We start from the raw sequence: 16,408 nt of genomic DNA, 5'->3' as shown, positions 1-16,408 counted from the left end.
GTTTGCAGCTCCCATTTTGAGCTTTAACGTTAGATATCAAGGCGTGAGAAAGTTAGTAATGCTCTCTCGATCATCATATTTTGTGATTTCGGACTAACTAGAATTATTGGGGGTTTCATTTTTGGAGTATTTTAACTCCAAGGAACGTGGTGGTGGTTCACTGATCACTTGTCCGTCAGTTGATTATTTTAAGGGGAGTAGGCATCTTTGGAACCGTTCCATAACGTTCACTTATCTGGCGGATTGAACTGTTTCCGTAACACAGTTAGTTTACCTTTCCTTAGAACATGGTTAAAGTGTACAAATCGATTCTGATAAAAGAGTGTTATCATGTTTCACGTTGATTGATTCATGGATACAAAAGAACTCTCGGTACCCCATTTTAGGGGTGTGTGCCAACTCGAGGTACTGCAGAAGCGGTAGGGTTCATAAGTTGATAAGGCACTGCTAGTGCTATAGTGCCTCAAGGATCATAGGTCGGGGCCCCACTATTGATTTATGGCTCGTTCTTGGTTCATGTGTTGTCGAACATGGTTCAAATAAAAAGGCGATACCTACCCGTCGCATGAGAACCAAAGTTCCACGCAGTACGCATACGAGGGCATAGCTTTCATTTTCCTTCTCTTTTCCATAATCATTCTGTTTGCTCTGTTCATCAAATGTAACACGGTAGCTTTCAAACGAGGGCGCTGAAAGTCTTACTAATTCTCGATGAGCCTATTGTACGAACTCAGATGATTGATCCTCCCCAACTCAAGTGCGATGGCCACTTTTGTCTGTGGGCTCACATGACAAATCCGTAGGCAAACCCAATATTATTCTTATAATGACAATCATATTTGGCATTGCTATATCGATTCGCTTTTTCTGAGTTTTCTCCATGTCATCATGTGGTTGGCAATATTCAGATGCATCATGCACACGCCCCATCACCGGGCCAAAAGGCTTATAGACCAGATTTTGCAAGATCTCCATGTTCTTTCACTTTGCTTTCGCCCCCTACTTTGAATAGGAATCCTTAATAAATGCGTGGAGAGTATTTTTTTTTCCTCGAGAAAGTTGTATTATTCCCAGGACAGTCAAGAAGCAGGAGCCGCTGGTGAAGAAAAGAATTGAGTCAGAAAGATCAATAGTCGTCGTCCTTTTCCACATATAAAAAGAGCGACTTTTGTAGCGCCATGTGCTGCTATTGCTACGCGCAGAAAGTCATCATGTGTGGTGCACATGAATCGGCCTAGCAAAGAATCGGGTTCCAAGCCTTTATCCCCGTGTACTGCTTTTACCCGGGGATTCGCCCGAGTCTTGATCGAAGAACCGTTTTCAAAGGATTGCAAAGTGATATGTCGGGTTTAGCTTGCTGTGATCTAAAACTGCCGTGCAGAAAACTGCAGCATTGTATGTCCACTCGGTCTAGAGTTTGAATTACGTCGACTGTTCGATCTGAACCTGCTAAACATTCCATTCAGTAAGTATCATGATATCAGGAGATATGTTTCCAGGAGTTTGATTTAGCCCCATCTCAACAAGTGACGACTCAAGAAAGCCCGCAACAAAACGAGGCGAATGCACCTCAACTTAAAGCCCACATGAATGTGAGGTGAAGTTTGCCTCAATAGAGCCGAATTGGGCTATCTGCACGATTCAACCGGTGTCGGCCCATTTTTCTTGTGGGTTTTGTGTTTGCCACTCACTTGTTGTAACTACATCTCTTATTTGCTGAGCCTAATTCCCTAAAAAAAACCCTCAACTTTAGTTCAAATCTCAAATCTGCTTCGAATTTTTTTTTTATCTTAGAAAAAACCCTAAACTTTAGGTCCATTCTCAAATCTACCCCGAATTTTTTTTTGTCTCATAAAAAATCCCAAACTTTAAGTCTAGTCCCAAATTTACCCCAAATTTTGTTTTGTGTAAAAAAAATCACCAAAATTCAATTTATTTTCAAAAATATACTTCCGCGATCCAGTCCCAACTTGACGTGGCATTACCACGCCGAGAACAAATCCATATCAACGAAGTAATGGGGCACTTTTTTAGACAAAGAAAAGTTCGGGGCAAATTTGGACTGAACCTAAAAATTGAATTTTTTTTTAAATTAAAAAAAGTTTTTTGGGATGGATTTGTTATCGTCCCTAACTTTCATATCCTAGAACGGTTTTATTTTAGAGAATTTCAATAATTTTTATTGGGTTAGATTTGTTATTGAAGTGGAAATGCGTCATCGATCTATACCTATCGCCTCATTACTTTGCTGACATGGATTTGTTATCGACGTGGAAGTATCACGTCAAGTTGGGATTGGATCACGGGAGTATATTTGTGAAAATAAATTGAAATTTGCTGATTTTTTTTACACAAAACAAATTTTGGGACAGATTTGGGATTGAACTTAAAGTTTGAGGTTTTTTCCGAGACAAAAAAAAGTTCGGGACAGATTTGGGACTGAACCTAAAGTTTGAAATTTTTTCTGAGACAAAAAAAAAGATTTGGGGCAGATTTAGGACTTGACCTAAAGTGGAGGGTTTTTTTAGGGAATTCACCCTTATTTGTTGCGTTGAAAAGAAAACCGATTCTGCAGCTAAAAAGCCACCAGAAGTGGATGATGAACTGAATCGTGGGACTTTCCATAGTGGCCATAAAAGCACATGCTGTGTAAGACTAAGAAAGTGGGCGAGCCTCACCATTTCTTTGTTCTCCAACATACGAATGCTTGCACTAACTTGGTTCCTTTGAAAAACCCAACTCAACTCAAATCTGCAATGTCGTTGTCAATCAGTGACACTGAATCCTCGGTGCAAACAATGTTAGATTTTTGCTTTCAGCAACCATGCGCGCGTGCGCATAGAAGTAGCTAGTGGGTGTTACTGTCCTAGCCGGCTATGAGTCATCTTCTCATCATGCTAAACGTCCACCCTCTGCAGCCCAAAACCAGATGTAGTTCAGTGGGAGAGATTTTGTCGTGTTTCAAGTAATTTAATTTGACCGAAAACTGGAGCTGTTGGTTTGTTTGTAACACGTTCTGAATCTTAGAATTACTAGCTAAACTATCGGGAGTCCATCCACTTGAAGTTTCGCGTTTTCACGAAGCCGAGCGGAATGAATTTGAAAACTTCCATGATCAATAAATCCTACATCATCATGGTTTCATTTGATAGATTTTAAATCGAGACGTGGCAGGGTTGATTAAGATGGTGTCATTCATGGGTTGTGCCCTTGTTTTAACTAGACACATCATTTTCTTTTCATTTTCCACTTCATTCTATATGTATGCGCGTCGTTTTCACAAAAGAATTCTAATTTAACCGACTGATATGGACATCCTCTGTCCACTCATGGCCTTCCACATCGATAATGGCCCATTCATGAGGACCAATGGGCAAGAAAAAGGACATCAACATGACATCAAAGGCCTATAAAAATGGCAAAACTACTTTTGGGGGCTTCTCTTTCTGTATCGACCACTGATTTTAAAGCAGCTGGTACGCTATCTCTTCGCAAGTGCCTTTCACACATGAAAACAACTTGCTCTGAGAATGATCTGTTAGCCCTCAGTTCAGATTGGTAACAAGAACACCCGAGTAGAAAATTCCAAGAAACAACCACCACAAGATGACCAAATTCAGAAGAGGTCTTATGCCCGTCTATAGTCCTACACCAGAGAGGAGAAATAAGATGGGCAGTGATAGCACAAAGCTTCAGCTTTCTGATTTATGTGAATCTTAAAGCTGTGAGGCTCATCATATTGATCATTAACAGTGTCTTACATAGCAATCAAATTGATTGTAACAGTGTCTTCCTATCACTTATTTTCTTCTATTTGCTTTTACACTAGATAGTCTTGATTGCACCAAAATATATATGGAAGCCAAACCAGATTCCCAGCTTACAACAACAATCTGTATACCACATTCTTTTGGCGCGCGGATCATTATTCTAAAATCATAGTCTCCTACCTTTGTAAGTATCAGTAAACATCAAGAGCTAGTGCACGGTTTTTCCCCATCACTAGCTCATTTTTAGGCACAACCCTTTGGACTGAACCCAAGCTTCAATCCAGCGACATCGTACACCACCTCGAAACTCTGCTGCTGCACATTCCCATATATCAAAACATCCGTGTCGTCCCCATTCCCAGCAAATGCCAGGCAGACCTGTGACGCACTCGCAGCATACAATATTCCTGAAGGTTCCAAGTCGATGTTGATCCTACCGTTAAAATAGAAGCTGACTTTCGGTATTGACACCGTGCTATACTTGCTGAGGTCATAGCAGGTGTCTAGGATCGAAAGAGCAGGTGCCGTCGGATATTTTGTCATCATTTTCTTGAAAGCCCTAGAGAGTGCACTATACGCCGTGGGCGGCAAGCGAGTGATCACGGTGCCCGAGTCTATGATCCCAGGGGCGTTCGAGAAAATACTCGAGGAGATTGATAGTTTAGTCCCGGCTACGCTTATTCCTTCTATGTTGATACCATAAAAATTATCGCCTTGCGAGATTGTAGCCAAGGGTGTGAATTTTACGGAACTAGATGCTCCACTGCCTTTGCCAAAGGTCAAGTGTCCAGTGGAGCTAGATGATGATGGTAGGCAATACGAAAAATACTTGCCGTACTTGCTCGCGGTTTGTTGCACTAGAGAAAGTTTGTCTCGGCCGAGTCCAAGCAGCCCCGCGGAACCACCGAAGAGGCCACGGTTGTTCTGGCCACAACCAAATAAAAAATTGTCAAATGCATCTGTGGATGTCAATGTCAATTTCTCTTTTCCGAAGAACCCGGCCGAGTACGAGGAGTCTCCATATTGTATGCCGTAGACACATGTGGATGCCGAGCACCCCGGAGTGTTTCCTGCATACAAACATGTAGAAGCAAAGTTCTTAAAATTCATCAGAGAGATTGCAGTCCTAAACTTGTTCTAAGTCTTGCAGAATTCTGTTAAGATTTTGAGGCCTAAGATCATTGTCTAAGCTTTCACTCCAGCGATGCGAGCTCGTTTATTAACCACATTCTTGTCTCATGCTGACAAATTTGTTCCTTTTCCTGTTAACCTTCAAGACAGTTGAATTTTCTCTGATCACCAAATTTTCATTTGATTGTAAAAAACGTTACCTGTGGCAGAAATGAGGGCAGAGCAAAGTGAGGAGGAACAAGTGATGTTTGTATAGGATGCGGACAGTGAAGGGTTAAAAGTTGGCTCCTTTTGCTTGTAGCAGTATCTCACGCACGGCTCGCACTGGGTCCAAGTGAGGTCACTACCCGTGTCGAAAATGAGGGACAGTTCCTTCTTCGGCGTGCCAAGGCCCACCGTCACTATGTAATTGCCCGCGCCGACCGTGCTGCCCGACTGCACTGGAAGATCAGCCTTTGAGTCCCTCACGCGATTGGTCTCACTGGTACTGGCACTGGCACTAGTGATTTTGGAGAACCTTGATTGAATTGACTTGACCCTTGATTGATCTCGGAGGAGGATTTGATCATGGGTTGGTGCATTTGCTTTGTCCTGAACCAGTTGTGAGCATGGGCCATGCTTGTGGACCACTCTTAGCGATGATCTTTTGTCATCAACTGAGAAAAAAAATGAGCACATAAAATGAACAAACACATGGAGGGAGGAAGCTTCCGATTGTGATTAAAGTTAAATGAATAGATGTTTGCCAGACAACCTAAATATGATGACCTATTGGACTTCTTGTTAGCGGGACACAGATGACGAAGAATCCAGCAGAACGCGATTCTCTAAAGATACACACCGACCTTTTCAATTCGCATTACGTTGGGAAGTCATCAATTATCGGTTCTCGATAATCAAGTCGGCCGTCTGTGAAGCATTTTTCCTCCACCAACAGTTAGTGAACTCGAACCATGAGAAGCTTCATCACTGAAAAAGAACGAGGCTCGTTCACGGATTTCCATCCACAGCCTGAAAAACTTTCGTTCTTTTCCTAGTCAAATGAGCTTGGTCACGCAGTGCAGTGAATTCTTCATCAGATGTGAGAATTCTCTTCAAAATAAGTGGGAGAAGTTTCTTTGTAATTTCAATTGGTAATGCAGGTGTTTCTCTCTTCTTCTTTCTGCTCTTGTTCATTCATTTTCAAACTGACAATGAAAGGCCTTTTGGGCTTAAACGTGGGAACATCACGTGTGAACTTGTTTTGGAAGATTATTAGGTAACACGAGTAATACGATTCCTCCAAGAAATCATTTAGCTACAGTGTTTCTGCATCTGTCCAAGAAAACTATTGTTTACTCACATGAATATTTTGCTTTGTGAAAAGGACAGTAATCAATTGAATACTTGGAAAATCTTATCTAGATCACCTTTTGAAAACTTCTTTCATGTGAGGAGATCGCCTGTCCGTGCATGTACCTATCGAATAGCATTGAGATTGCCCTAAACTTGGTCGTTTCATAATGAAAGGAACAAAACAAGAATCATATCGGATCAAATCAATCTATATAACGACGATCGCTACAAGTACTCAAGATGTCTACCCTGCATATGGTTGGCAAAATGTCCAAAGCTAAACATAAATTCAGTTTCCTTGCACTTGTGATTCAACTTCGTATTCAACATGAATGTGCACGTACTGTTTTTTCTCATCCATTTTTTGAGCAAACAGAAATTGATCTTGAAGGGTGGGGATGCTCTAAACCTGCTGACGTGATGCACATGTAATCTGTGATTTCACTGCGAATTTCTTTCGTGTGAATTTAGTGACTAACTATTGCGGCCGGTGCGGTCAACATTGAATTTCCCTAGCTTGACAAACGAAAATTTGGAAGTAGTAGGCGCTTGACGAGTTCTACGGGCAGCAGACTTCGTTTACTGAGGCTGACCACAGAAAGTAGGCACCGAAATAGTCCAACCATAGAAGTGAGTGCGCAATAAAGACCAATTGGCCAAGAAAAATTAGCAAATCAATTGAAAGATTTGGTAATTGATTTAGCATACTCTTTATCCTCCTATCCAGGAATCGATTTAAATCTAATAAAAAACTTCATAATCCACTTTTTGAACCATGGAGAACCGACTACTTTTAGGGGTGAGGTAAAAAGACAATCGAAAGTTTTTCTTTTTTTTTTTCCTTCCAAATTTAGATGAACTATAGTTGTTTCGGCTATCAAGATTGAGACCAAAGTGCTCCTTCCTTTTCCTGGGAAGTTGGTAGGACAATTTATAATTCTCGAAATTGAAAAATTTCTAATAAATACGTCATTAATAACTACACTAACCCAATATGAAATAGTAGTGAATAAAAGGTAAGAAAGTCATAGATTACATTTAACATGCTATATTGTCAAACATAGGAAACTTCTCATCAAACGATGCGACGACGGGTATTATCACTCTTATAGACACGTAATTTTCACAATTTAAAATTTTGTTGAGAAGTGCTCGGGCTCTGTCTTCCTCCCGTGAACTAAGTAAACAAATTTGCCATCGACTCTATGTGATGGTGGCTGGTTACTTGGATTGCCACTCAGCACCCTCTCTAACATCAAATCTGTGGAGCGTGATATCTCGATAATAAAGCACAGATAAAGCAAGCAATTCCTAGGATCTCCCATCACCTCACCCAAGAAAAGCTGCAAAAAGCTAATTACTGCACAAACTGAGAGAGAAAAAGAGAGAGAGAGAGACCTTGTTGAGGGGTGAGGGAGGTTTTGCAAGAAGACTCTGGCAGGAGAGAGCTGACTTGAATGGTGTGATGAGTGTCATCGAGAGAAGAGCAGAGGCAGCTGAGCAAAAGTGAGCTCAGCACAGCCACGCAACTCAGAAAATTAATGGACATCGAATGATGCAACACCACAGTCGCCATCTTTCTTGCTTGCTTGCTCTCTGCTGTGCTGCTCCCTCTTACCCGGTTCAAAGCACAGATTCTGATGACATGTGGTATCTTGGTTTGCCTCTTTATAAGCTTTTTAAGGAGACCACATCCCTACAGCCCGACCGACTAATTGCATGGTTAGTATTCGCTCCATACACACGTCACCCCCATCATTGGCAGCTTCTGCTTTCTTTTCCCCACACATTCCTATATACTGTAATTATTAGTATTTTCATCTTTTCTTGTTAAACCTGCATTTCATCCCTACCATACCGTGTCTATTATATTCTTTTCATGGCTCCATTCTTCGGATCGAACAGGACTTGACATGCTCGCACTAATCAAGTAGGCTAGCCCCACCATGATGATTTGGCTCCATTAGGAAAAGGGTCGATGTTTTTAAATTCCATGCATTACCTAACCTGCATAGATAACTTAAGTTTTAGCAACTTAAAGTGTGTTTGTATCGCGGAAAATGAATGATTTGAAAAGCATTTTCCAAAAAATGATTACCCATAAATATTTTTCAAATCTTTTATTTTTCGCGAAACAAACGCACCCTTAATTGATCTCCATATATGGCATTGCAACATGCATGATAAACATTAGTGCTCTTAATCTAACATTCTTGTCTTCTTAATTGCTCTAAAATAATAGATCAATGGTGGTTCCAATATATATATATAAGTGGACTACGAGACAACATAGCCTTTGGCTTTGTAAAGTTACTTTTCCCCCATACCATAATGCTTCGCTAGCATGATGCAGCTAATGTAAGTTCGCATGATCCGTGTTGGAATTGGGTCCACTTTACATAGTTCAAATTGATACTATAAGCCAAAAAAGAAAGAAGAAGACGATTAGGAGATAAGCCTCTGGAATGTGCATGACGTGTAGCAAACAACACTAGCACTCGACTATAAGCCGCGACAAAGTAGGATTTTGAGATTTCATCTAACATTTGTAGCTTCCATGCTCTTTGTTCATGAAGCAAACATAGTCCTGAATGATCTCACTAAGTGCCTAACCATAGGTGAATTGACCGTTGTTTCGTGTTCTACAATAATCCCTGAAATAAACCTAAAACCTTCTTCATTGCTTGTGTTCTAGCCGAAAAAATTACCAAAAAAGTCATAAACCTATTATAATTATATAAATTCAATCATAAACATTTTGCATTTGTACCAACTCAATCCATTCGGGCCAATTGGATTGAATTGTTCAAGATAACCTTGTTATGAAGAATTCTTTTTCCTATGGATCTTCTCCAATACTATTAATATACAATTCCAAGACGTACCAAATATTTGTGTTTTTTCTGCAGATGATGCACAGATATCAGTTTAGAATAGGGCTATAGATTAAAGAGATGGTTACGTTTGCTTGTATCCAATGTCACGTGCGTTCAAATTCTGGGGCTGATGTCTCGCCAAAACGGAGGCCATTCTAAGGCATAGATGGGACAAACCACAAGTGGCTCCTACCCGGGAAAGCTGAAACACGATTTTCCAATCTCTACAAATCAGATTTTACAAGCTCCTAATGGAAATTTGAAGTCACCCAAAGATTTCAGGGAAAATTGTCCAAAAACTCATAAATCTATTGTACGGAGGTCAATTTAGTTCTAAATCTTTCAATTGTGCCAATTTAATCCTAAACCTTTTGACGATTTACCAATTTGGTCAGAACCCTTTCAATTGTGCCAATTTAGTTGTAAATCTTTTGATGATTTGCCAATTTAGTCCTAAACCTTTTGATGATTTGCTAATTTAGTCTTAAACCTTTTGACGATTTGCCAATGTAGTCATTCCAGCCAAATATCCAAATAATAGGTTTAATACTAAATTGACAAATCTTCAAAAGTTTTAGGACCAATTTGACATAATTAAAAATTTTAGGACTAAATTAGCAAATCGTCAAAAGATTTAAGACTAAATTGGCCACCGTAGAATAGGTTTAGGACTTCTTGGACAATTATCCCAAAGATTTCACATCCTTTATCCAATCACAAAGAAGATTCATGCTCAATAGATTTGTTGCTAAACATTATTGAACCCGCAAATACAGAGCACAAAACAATTTCGTTGGCTCCACACAAGACCAATGTGGGGAAAACAATTATTGGAAGTGGGAGTGGCCTTGAACCAACCTCATGTATTTTGGTCGTCCATTAGGCATGACTGTACCCAGATGACTTTCCTAGAATTTCGTTGATGCAATGCCACTGTTCCCACTTGAAGTCTCTAAGTGCAAGGGATATCTTTCTCCATTATATAAGTCTGAAAATGGTTTATAGCATAAAAACGAAAACAAGGCACGGAATCTTCAACCTCCCCATCATTTTCATTGCCGGCTAAAGCCAGCAAAGTTCACTCCTAAGTCGGGCTTAGTGGTGGACCTTCCAAGCATTTCATGTTGCGCTAGAATCTTATTCTCGTGTGAACCCATGCGAGTCATTTCTTCCGGAATTAAAGATGGCCAGAACCTGGAATCTGTGTGTGTGTGTGTGTGTGTGTGTGAGAGAGAGAGAGAGAGAGAGAGAGAGAGAGAGAGAAGATTCTTGTTTATCTTTATGGGTAGAGACCTAACTTGTGCAGCCCAATCAAGTGGGTGGTGGAGAAAAGCTGGAATCAATCCAAAGGAGGGAGATGGCAGAGAATTGATAGGTTAACAGCCTCCCAAATTGATATGAGTGTGAACATATTCACACTTAAATAAAGAATGAAAAAACAAGAAAAACTGAAAAGGGGTTCACTTTCTTTTCCCACGGTCCCCGTTTCTCTTTTTAATTCACTCAATCATGCTTTGATTGAGTGACCTACAAAGATCAATCAAATGGGATTAGGTGGTAGGTTCACATCATGGGAATCAGCTCTTCTTTTGTTTGTTCTTGTAGTAACTGTTCACAAGGCTTAAGTGGAAGTACTGTTCTGACTCTAATAAGTACTCGACAACAGTCGATACAACTAGAAGGATTAGATAGATTTTTCAAGACCCTCCTAGAATAGAATACCATTCCTTTAAAAAGGAGAGACAGGTGAAGACACCGTCAATTGGCAGCTATCAAGTTTTCTTCCTTCTTTTTCTAAAGCTTGCTCGAGTACATTCACATACTATAGTCTTCTAAAGCCCGGTATCTTTTACTTCAGACATATCTTTCTCCTTGTTCACACTTTAAGGTCTCTTTCATGCATTATTTTAAGCTCCATTATTACTACCACACGATGGAAAACTCCTGGAAAGAAATCATGTCTCGTGAAGTTGTGGATTAGACTACTTCTGTTGAGGCAAGGACATAATTGGGATACGAAGTCACTGTAATTAGTTTACTTCGTCAAACTGGAGATGAGCTGAGCCATCGGATGTTCATGCCCTCACGCCGAATCATGGCGGATGACCTGATTGTGTTTAACAGCTGCAAGTCAAACCTATCATTCATTTAAAGAAAACTTGATATGTCTAGCTTTGATGGATAGAGCTAACTTTAAGATGAACATGGAGAGAGACATCATTTTTGAAGAGGAACCTTATCTTTGGATAGCATGCAAGAGAAATCACAGAGTAGACTCCCTGAAGGAAGAATTAGACAGTAGGACCTGGCAGAGATTAAAGGTGGTCAGCTTGATTTTGGAGGAGAAACTCCATTTTCAGCTTGTATATCTCTTGATTCACGTTTCTTACTATGTAAACTTTAGTTGACCTTTGGAGTTGGACTAGTTTACAAGAGCATTGCATCTGTAAATGTGCAGTTCAGCATAGTTTGGGAATTCTTCCTCGTCCGATGTTGAAAAGCGACAAGATGTGGAATGACTTTCTGGACCCTTAAGAAAGCAGTTTGCTCTCTCTATCACACAAGAACTAGATTTTTGGAGGACGAGATGATGACGGTGAAAACTAATGGGGAAAGGGAAAGGAAGAGTTCTGCCTTGATATGATTGATCTCACGTTGGAGATGCAAGGAACTTTACATTCTTATTTCTTCTGGGAACTTGATGAGATAAAGAATGTCACTGATATGTCATTTTGGCAATTACTTGTTACCTCGGAAGGGCTCCCATATCGTTGTTATGCGTTTTTGTGACAGTAGCGTGTTATCATTACGGGATAGATGAGAGAGTGGAAGACGTAGGAGCCGGAGGTTCTAAGTTGATTTTCTGAGTATGGTGTTACTCTTATGGAATAGATGGGTTTCAACCATCAATGAAGCTGATTATTTGACGTTTTAACTGACGTCACTAACATGGATGGATACGAGAGAAAGACTCACATCTTTTTTTTTTTTTTTTGGTAAGGTAAAGACTCACATCTTTCATTTGCAGACTTTTGAGGAATTTATAATTTCACTCCTAAACGATGTTAGAAATTAAACCAAATTTGTTAGTACTTGTTTCCTTTTTGAGTCTGTTCGTATTTCCATATTTTGATAGATATTGTGAGATATTGTTTCTAGTTATATTTTAGGAAAGTTTCCTAAGTCAATTAGATTTCCTAATTAGAATAGGTTTCCTAGAAAGAGGTTTCTTATTTCGAATCAAACTATGGTCTATATATAGTCTATTTCTCTTGTAATTGAGACATGCAATAGAAAGACGCGAATTGCGATTGTTTCACCTTCAAAAATTCCTTTCATCAAATCAATATTGGTGCCGCGCCTCTGACGCTCAACAAATTGGTATCAGAGCTTACGGTTCGTGATCATGGCCTCAACGAACAATCAGCTTCCTCTTCAATACCCTCGTATTACCAAAGAAAATTATGGTAACTGGGCTGTTAGAATGAAAGCTCTACTCGGCGCCTACAGTGTGTGGGAATTTGTTAACACTGGCTATGATGAGCCAGAGGATGAAGCCACGTTGAACCAGAATCAGAGAAATGCCTTGGAGAAGGCTCGAACGAAAGATCAATATGCCCTGTCGATCATCTATCAAGCGTTAGATGATTCCATGTTCGAAAAAGTTTCGAACGCCACTACCGCTAAAGAGGCATGGGAGATTCTTCAAAACACACATCAAGGAGTTCAGAAAGTTCAGAAGATTCGCCTTCAAACCTTGAGAGGCGAATTCGAGGTAATTCGTATGAAAGAATCTGAATCGATTGCTGATTATTTCACGAGAATTTTGGCAATTGTTAATCAGATGAAAAGAAACGGAGAAGAAGTTTCCGATGTTCGTGTTGTTGAGAAAATACTTCGGTCCTTAGACAAGAAGTATGATTATATTGCGGTTGCAATCGAAGAATCCAAAGACTTTGATGCCATGACGGTCGATGAACTTATGGGTTCATTACAAGCCCATGAAGAAAGGTTTAGAAAGAAAAAGATTGAACCGGTGGAGGAAGTTCTCCAAACGCAGTTGACCATACGAGATGAAAAGGAGCAAAGAAGAGATCCCATACAAAATCGCGAGACAAATCAAGATCGTGATCGAGGTCGTGGCCGAGGTCACTTTCGAGGAAAAGGTCGCGGACGAAGCAGAGGAGATCCTGCTCGAAGTGATGGTGGATACCAGTACCAAAGAGGTGTTCGTGGAAGAGGAAAGAACTCGACAAGCCAATGGTATGATAAATCTAAAATCTGATGTTATCATTGCAATAAACTTGGCCATTATGCTTCTAACTGCTCGAATAAAAAAAGTAGTAGACCAGATGAAAATGCAAACTTGGTAAATAATGATGATCAAGTTCTCTTATTGGCATTCAAAGAAGATGAAGAAGGTCAAAGCGATACGTGGTATTTGGATACCAGCGCAAGTAATCACATGTGTGGGAGAAAGGAGATGTTTGCCGAGTTAGATGAGACAATTAAAGGGAATGTCTCATTCGGTGATAACTCTAAAATTCTTGTTGAAGGGAAAGGTATAATTTTGATTCGCTTAAAGAATGGTGCATGTCAGTTTATTACTAATGTTTATTATGTTCCAAAAATGTCAAGCAATATCTTGAGTTTGGGACAACTTCTGGAGAAAGGTTATACTGTTCATATGAGATATCTTAATCTTATATTGAGAGATCGGAATAATAAATTGATTGCAAATGTGAAGATGTCGAAGAACAGGATGTTTATTCTTAATAGAAAGAGTGAGATGTCTCGATGTCTAAAGACGTGCGTAGATGATCCTTCATGGTTGTGGCATTTGAGGTTTGGCCATCTCAATTTTGGCGGACTCAATTTGCTTTCTCGCAAGAAGATGGTTTATGGCTTACCACATATTGATCATCCCGATCAATTATGTGAAGGGTGTGTTATCGGCAAGCATTCCAGAACTAGCTTTCCGAAGGAGGCGACTTATCGAGCGAAGAAACCGCTTGAGTTGATTCATTCTGATTTGTGTGGCCCGATCAATCCTCACTCATATGCTAATCATCGATATTTTGTTACTTTTATTGATGATTTTACTCGGAAAACTTGGGTGTATTTTTTGAAAGAAAAGACATAAGTGTTTGATATTTTCAAACAATTCAAGAACCTGGCTGAAAAGGAAAGCGGCTATTTTATCAAGGCTTTGAGGACTGATCGTGGTGGAGAATTCACCTCAGCCATATTCAACAAATTCTGTGAAAATCATGGTATTCGACGTTTCTTGACAGCCCCGTATTCTCCTCAACAAAACGGTGTGGCTGAACGGAAAAATAGAACCATTCTTAATATGGTTCGAAGCATGTTGAAGAGCAAAAATTTGTCCAAGGAACTTTGGGCAGAAGCTGTTTCGTGTGCCGTCTATCTTCAAAATAGATGTCCAACATATGGACTTGAAGGCGTAACTCCACAAGAGGTATGGACCGGGAGAACACCAAGTGTTTCGCACTTGAGAATTTTTGGGAGCATTGCATATGCTCATATCCCGGATCAAAAAAGATCGAAACTTGAAGACAAGAGCAAAAAGCTCATCTTTATCGGGTATGACTCATCATCCAAAGCCTATCGATTATTTGACCCTAACACTTTAAAAGTGTATGTAAGTAGAGATGTCAAGTTCGATGAAGATGGAATGTGGGAAGAAAATCTAAAAGAAGAAGCGAATGTTCGTGATGATTCCGATCAAACGGAGTTGAAAGATCAACCTTCACCTTCTTCTCCAACATCTTATTCAAGTTCATCAATACCATCCTCTTCAAATAGTGTCGATGAACCGCTAGTGCCAAGATCAAGAAGATTATTTGAAATTTACGAAGCTACCGAAGAGCTTCATCTTATATGTCTTCTTGCAGATTATGAACCACTTGCTTATGATGATGCGGCCAAAGAAGAAAAGTGGAGGAAAGCCATGAACGAAGAAATTGAAGCCATCGAGAAAAATCAAACATGGGAGCTTGCTAATCTTCCGAAAGACAAGAAATCAACTGGTGTTAAATGGGTGTACAAGGCCAAGAAAAATAAGAAAGGTGAAGTAACAAGGTACAAAGCTAGATTAGTCGCGAAGGGGTACAAGCAAAAAGCCGGAATCGACTATGATGAAGTTTTTGCCCCTGTCATCCGCATGGAAACGATTAGATTGATTATTTCCATTGCTGCTCAAAATAATTGGCGGATTTATCAAATGGATGTCAAATCAGCATTCTTGAATGGCATCCTTGAAAAAGAAATTTATGTCGAACAACCCAAGGGGTTTGTTGTGAAAGGTTATGAAGACAAAGTGCTAAGGTTGAAGAAAGCTCTATATGGGCTTAAACAAGCACCGAGAGCATGGAATTCTAGAATTGATGCATATTTCAAGGCGAATGGATTTTCTCAATGTCCATACGAGCATGCACTCTATTTGAAGCAAGAAAAAGGTGATATTCTACTCGCCTGTTTATATGTTGATGATCTTGTTTTTACAGGAAATAATTCGGCGATGATTGATGCTTTTAAGGCATCGATGGTAAAAGAATTTGAGATGACCGATAATGGTCTCATGAATTATTTTCTTGGTATCGAAGTGAAGCAAAGTGCCAATGGGATTTTTATTTCCCAAAAAGGATATGCAGAAAATATCCTTGAAAAATTCAACATGAAGATCTGTATGCCGGTCAATACACCAATGGAGTGTGGAACCAAGCTTTCGAAGTTTGATGATGGTGCCGATGTTGATTCGACATATTATAGAAGCTTGATTGGAAGTTTGAGATACTGGACATGCACGAGACCGGATATTATGTATAGTGTTGGAATTGTAAGTCGATACATGGAGAAGCCGAAATCATCTCATCTTAAAGCTGCAAAGAGAATACTTCGGTATATCAAAGGTACTATTTCTCATGGTTTACACTATTATTGCTCTGAATCTTTCAAACTTAAAGCTTATTCGGATAGTGATTATGATGGAGATATTGACGATCGAAAAAGCACCACGGGATTTATATTTTTCTTGTGCGACACTGCTTTCACGTGGTCATCAAAGAAGCAATCAAGTGTTACTCTGTCGACATGTGAAGCTGAATATGTAGCTGCATCTTCATGCGTTTGTCATGCAATATGGTTGAGAATACTACTCAAAGATATTCTTATGGAGCAGAAGAAAGCAACGGAGATTTTTGTTGATAATGTTTCTGCTATTGCTTTGGCGAAAAATCCAGTTTTTCATGAACGAAGTAAACATATCGATGTTCG

At 39.8% G+C, this 16,408-nt stretch overlaps 1 protein-coding gene across 1 annotated transcript; it reads right to left on the bottom strand.

Annotated features, from left to right (window-relative positions):
• Positions 1–3,680: 3,680 nt before the first annotated feature.
• Positions 3,681–7,894, bottom strand: LOC115687369 (aspartyl protease family protein At5g10770-like). The gene is made up of 3 exons (XM_030612900.2): positions 7,635–7,894; positions 5,102–5,557; positions 3,681–4,840 (listed from the first exon to the last, which is right to left on the bottom strand). The coding sequence occupies exons 1-3, from the start codon at positions 7,810–7,812 to the stop codon at positions 4,014–4,016; spliced, it is 1,461 nt and encodes a 486-aa protein (XP_030468760.2). The 5' UTR covers positions 7,813–7,894; the 3' UTR covers positions 3,681–4,013.
• Positions 7,895–16,408: the final 8,514 nt, after the last annotated feature.

This window comes from Syzygium oleosum, unplaced genomic scaffold, assembly GCF_021117445.2.
Source record: "Syzygium oleosum isolate NSW1041296 unplaced genomic scaffold, Sole_v2.1 Sole_v2.46, whole genome shotgun sequence".
Lineage (NCBI taxonomy): Eukaryota > Viridiplantae > Streptophyta > Magnoliopsida > Myrtales > Myrtaceae > Syzygium > Syzygium oleosum.
The sequence above is the reverse complement of the archived record's forward strand: the minus strand, read 5'-3'. Positions and strand labels throughout refer to the sequence as shown.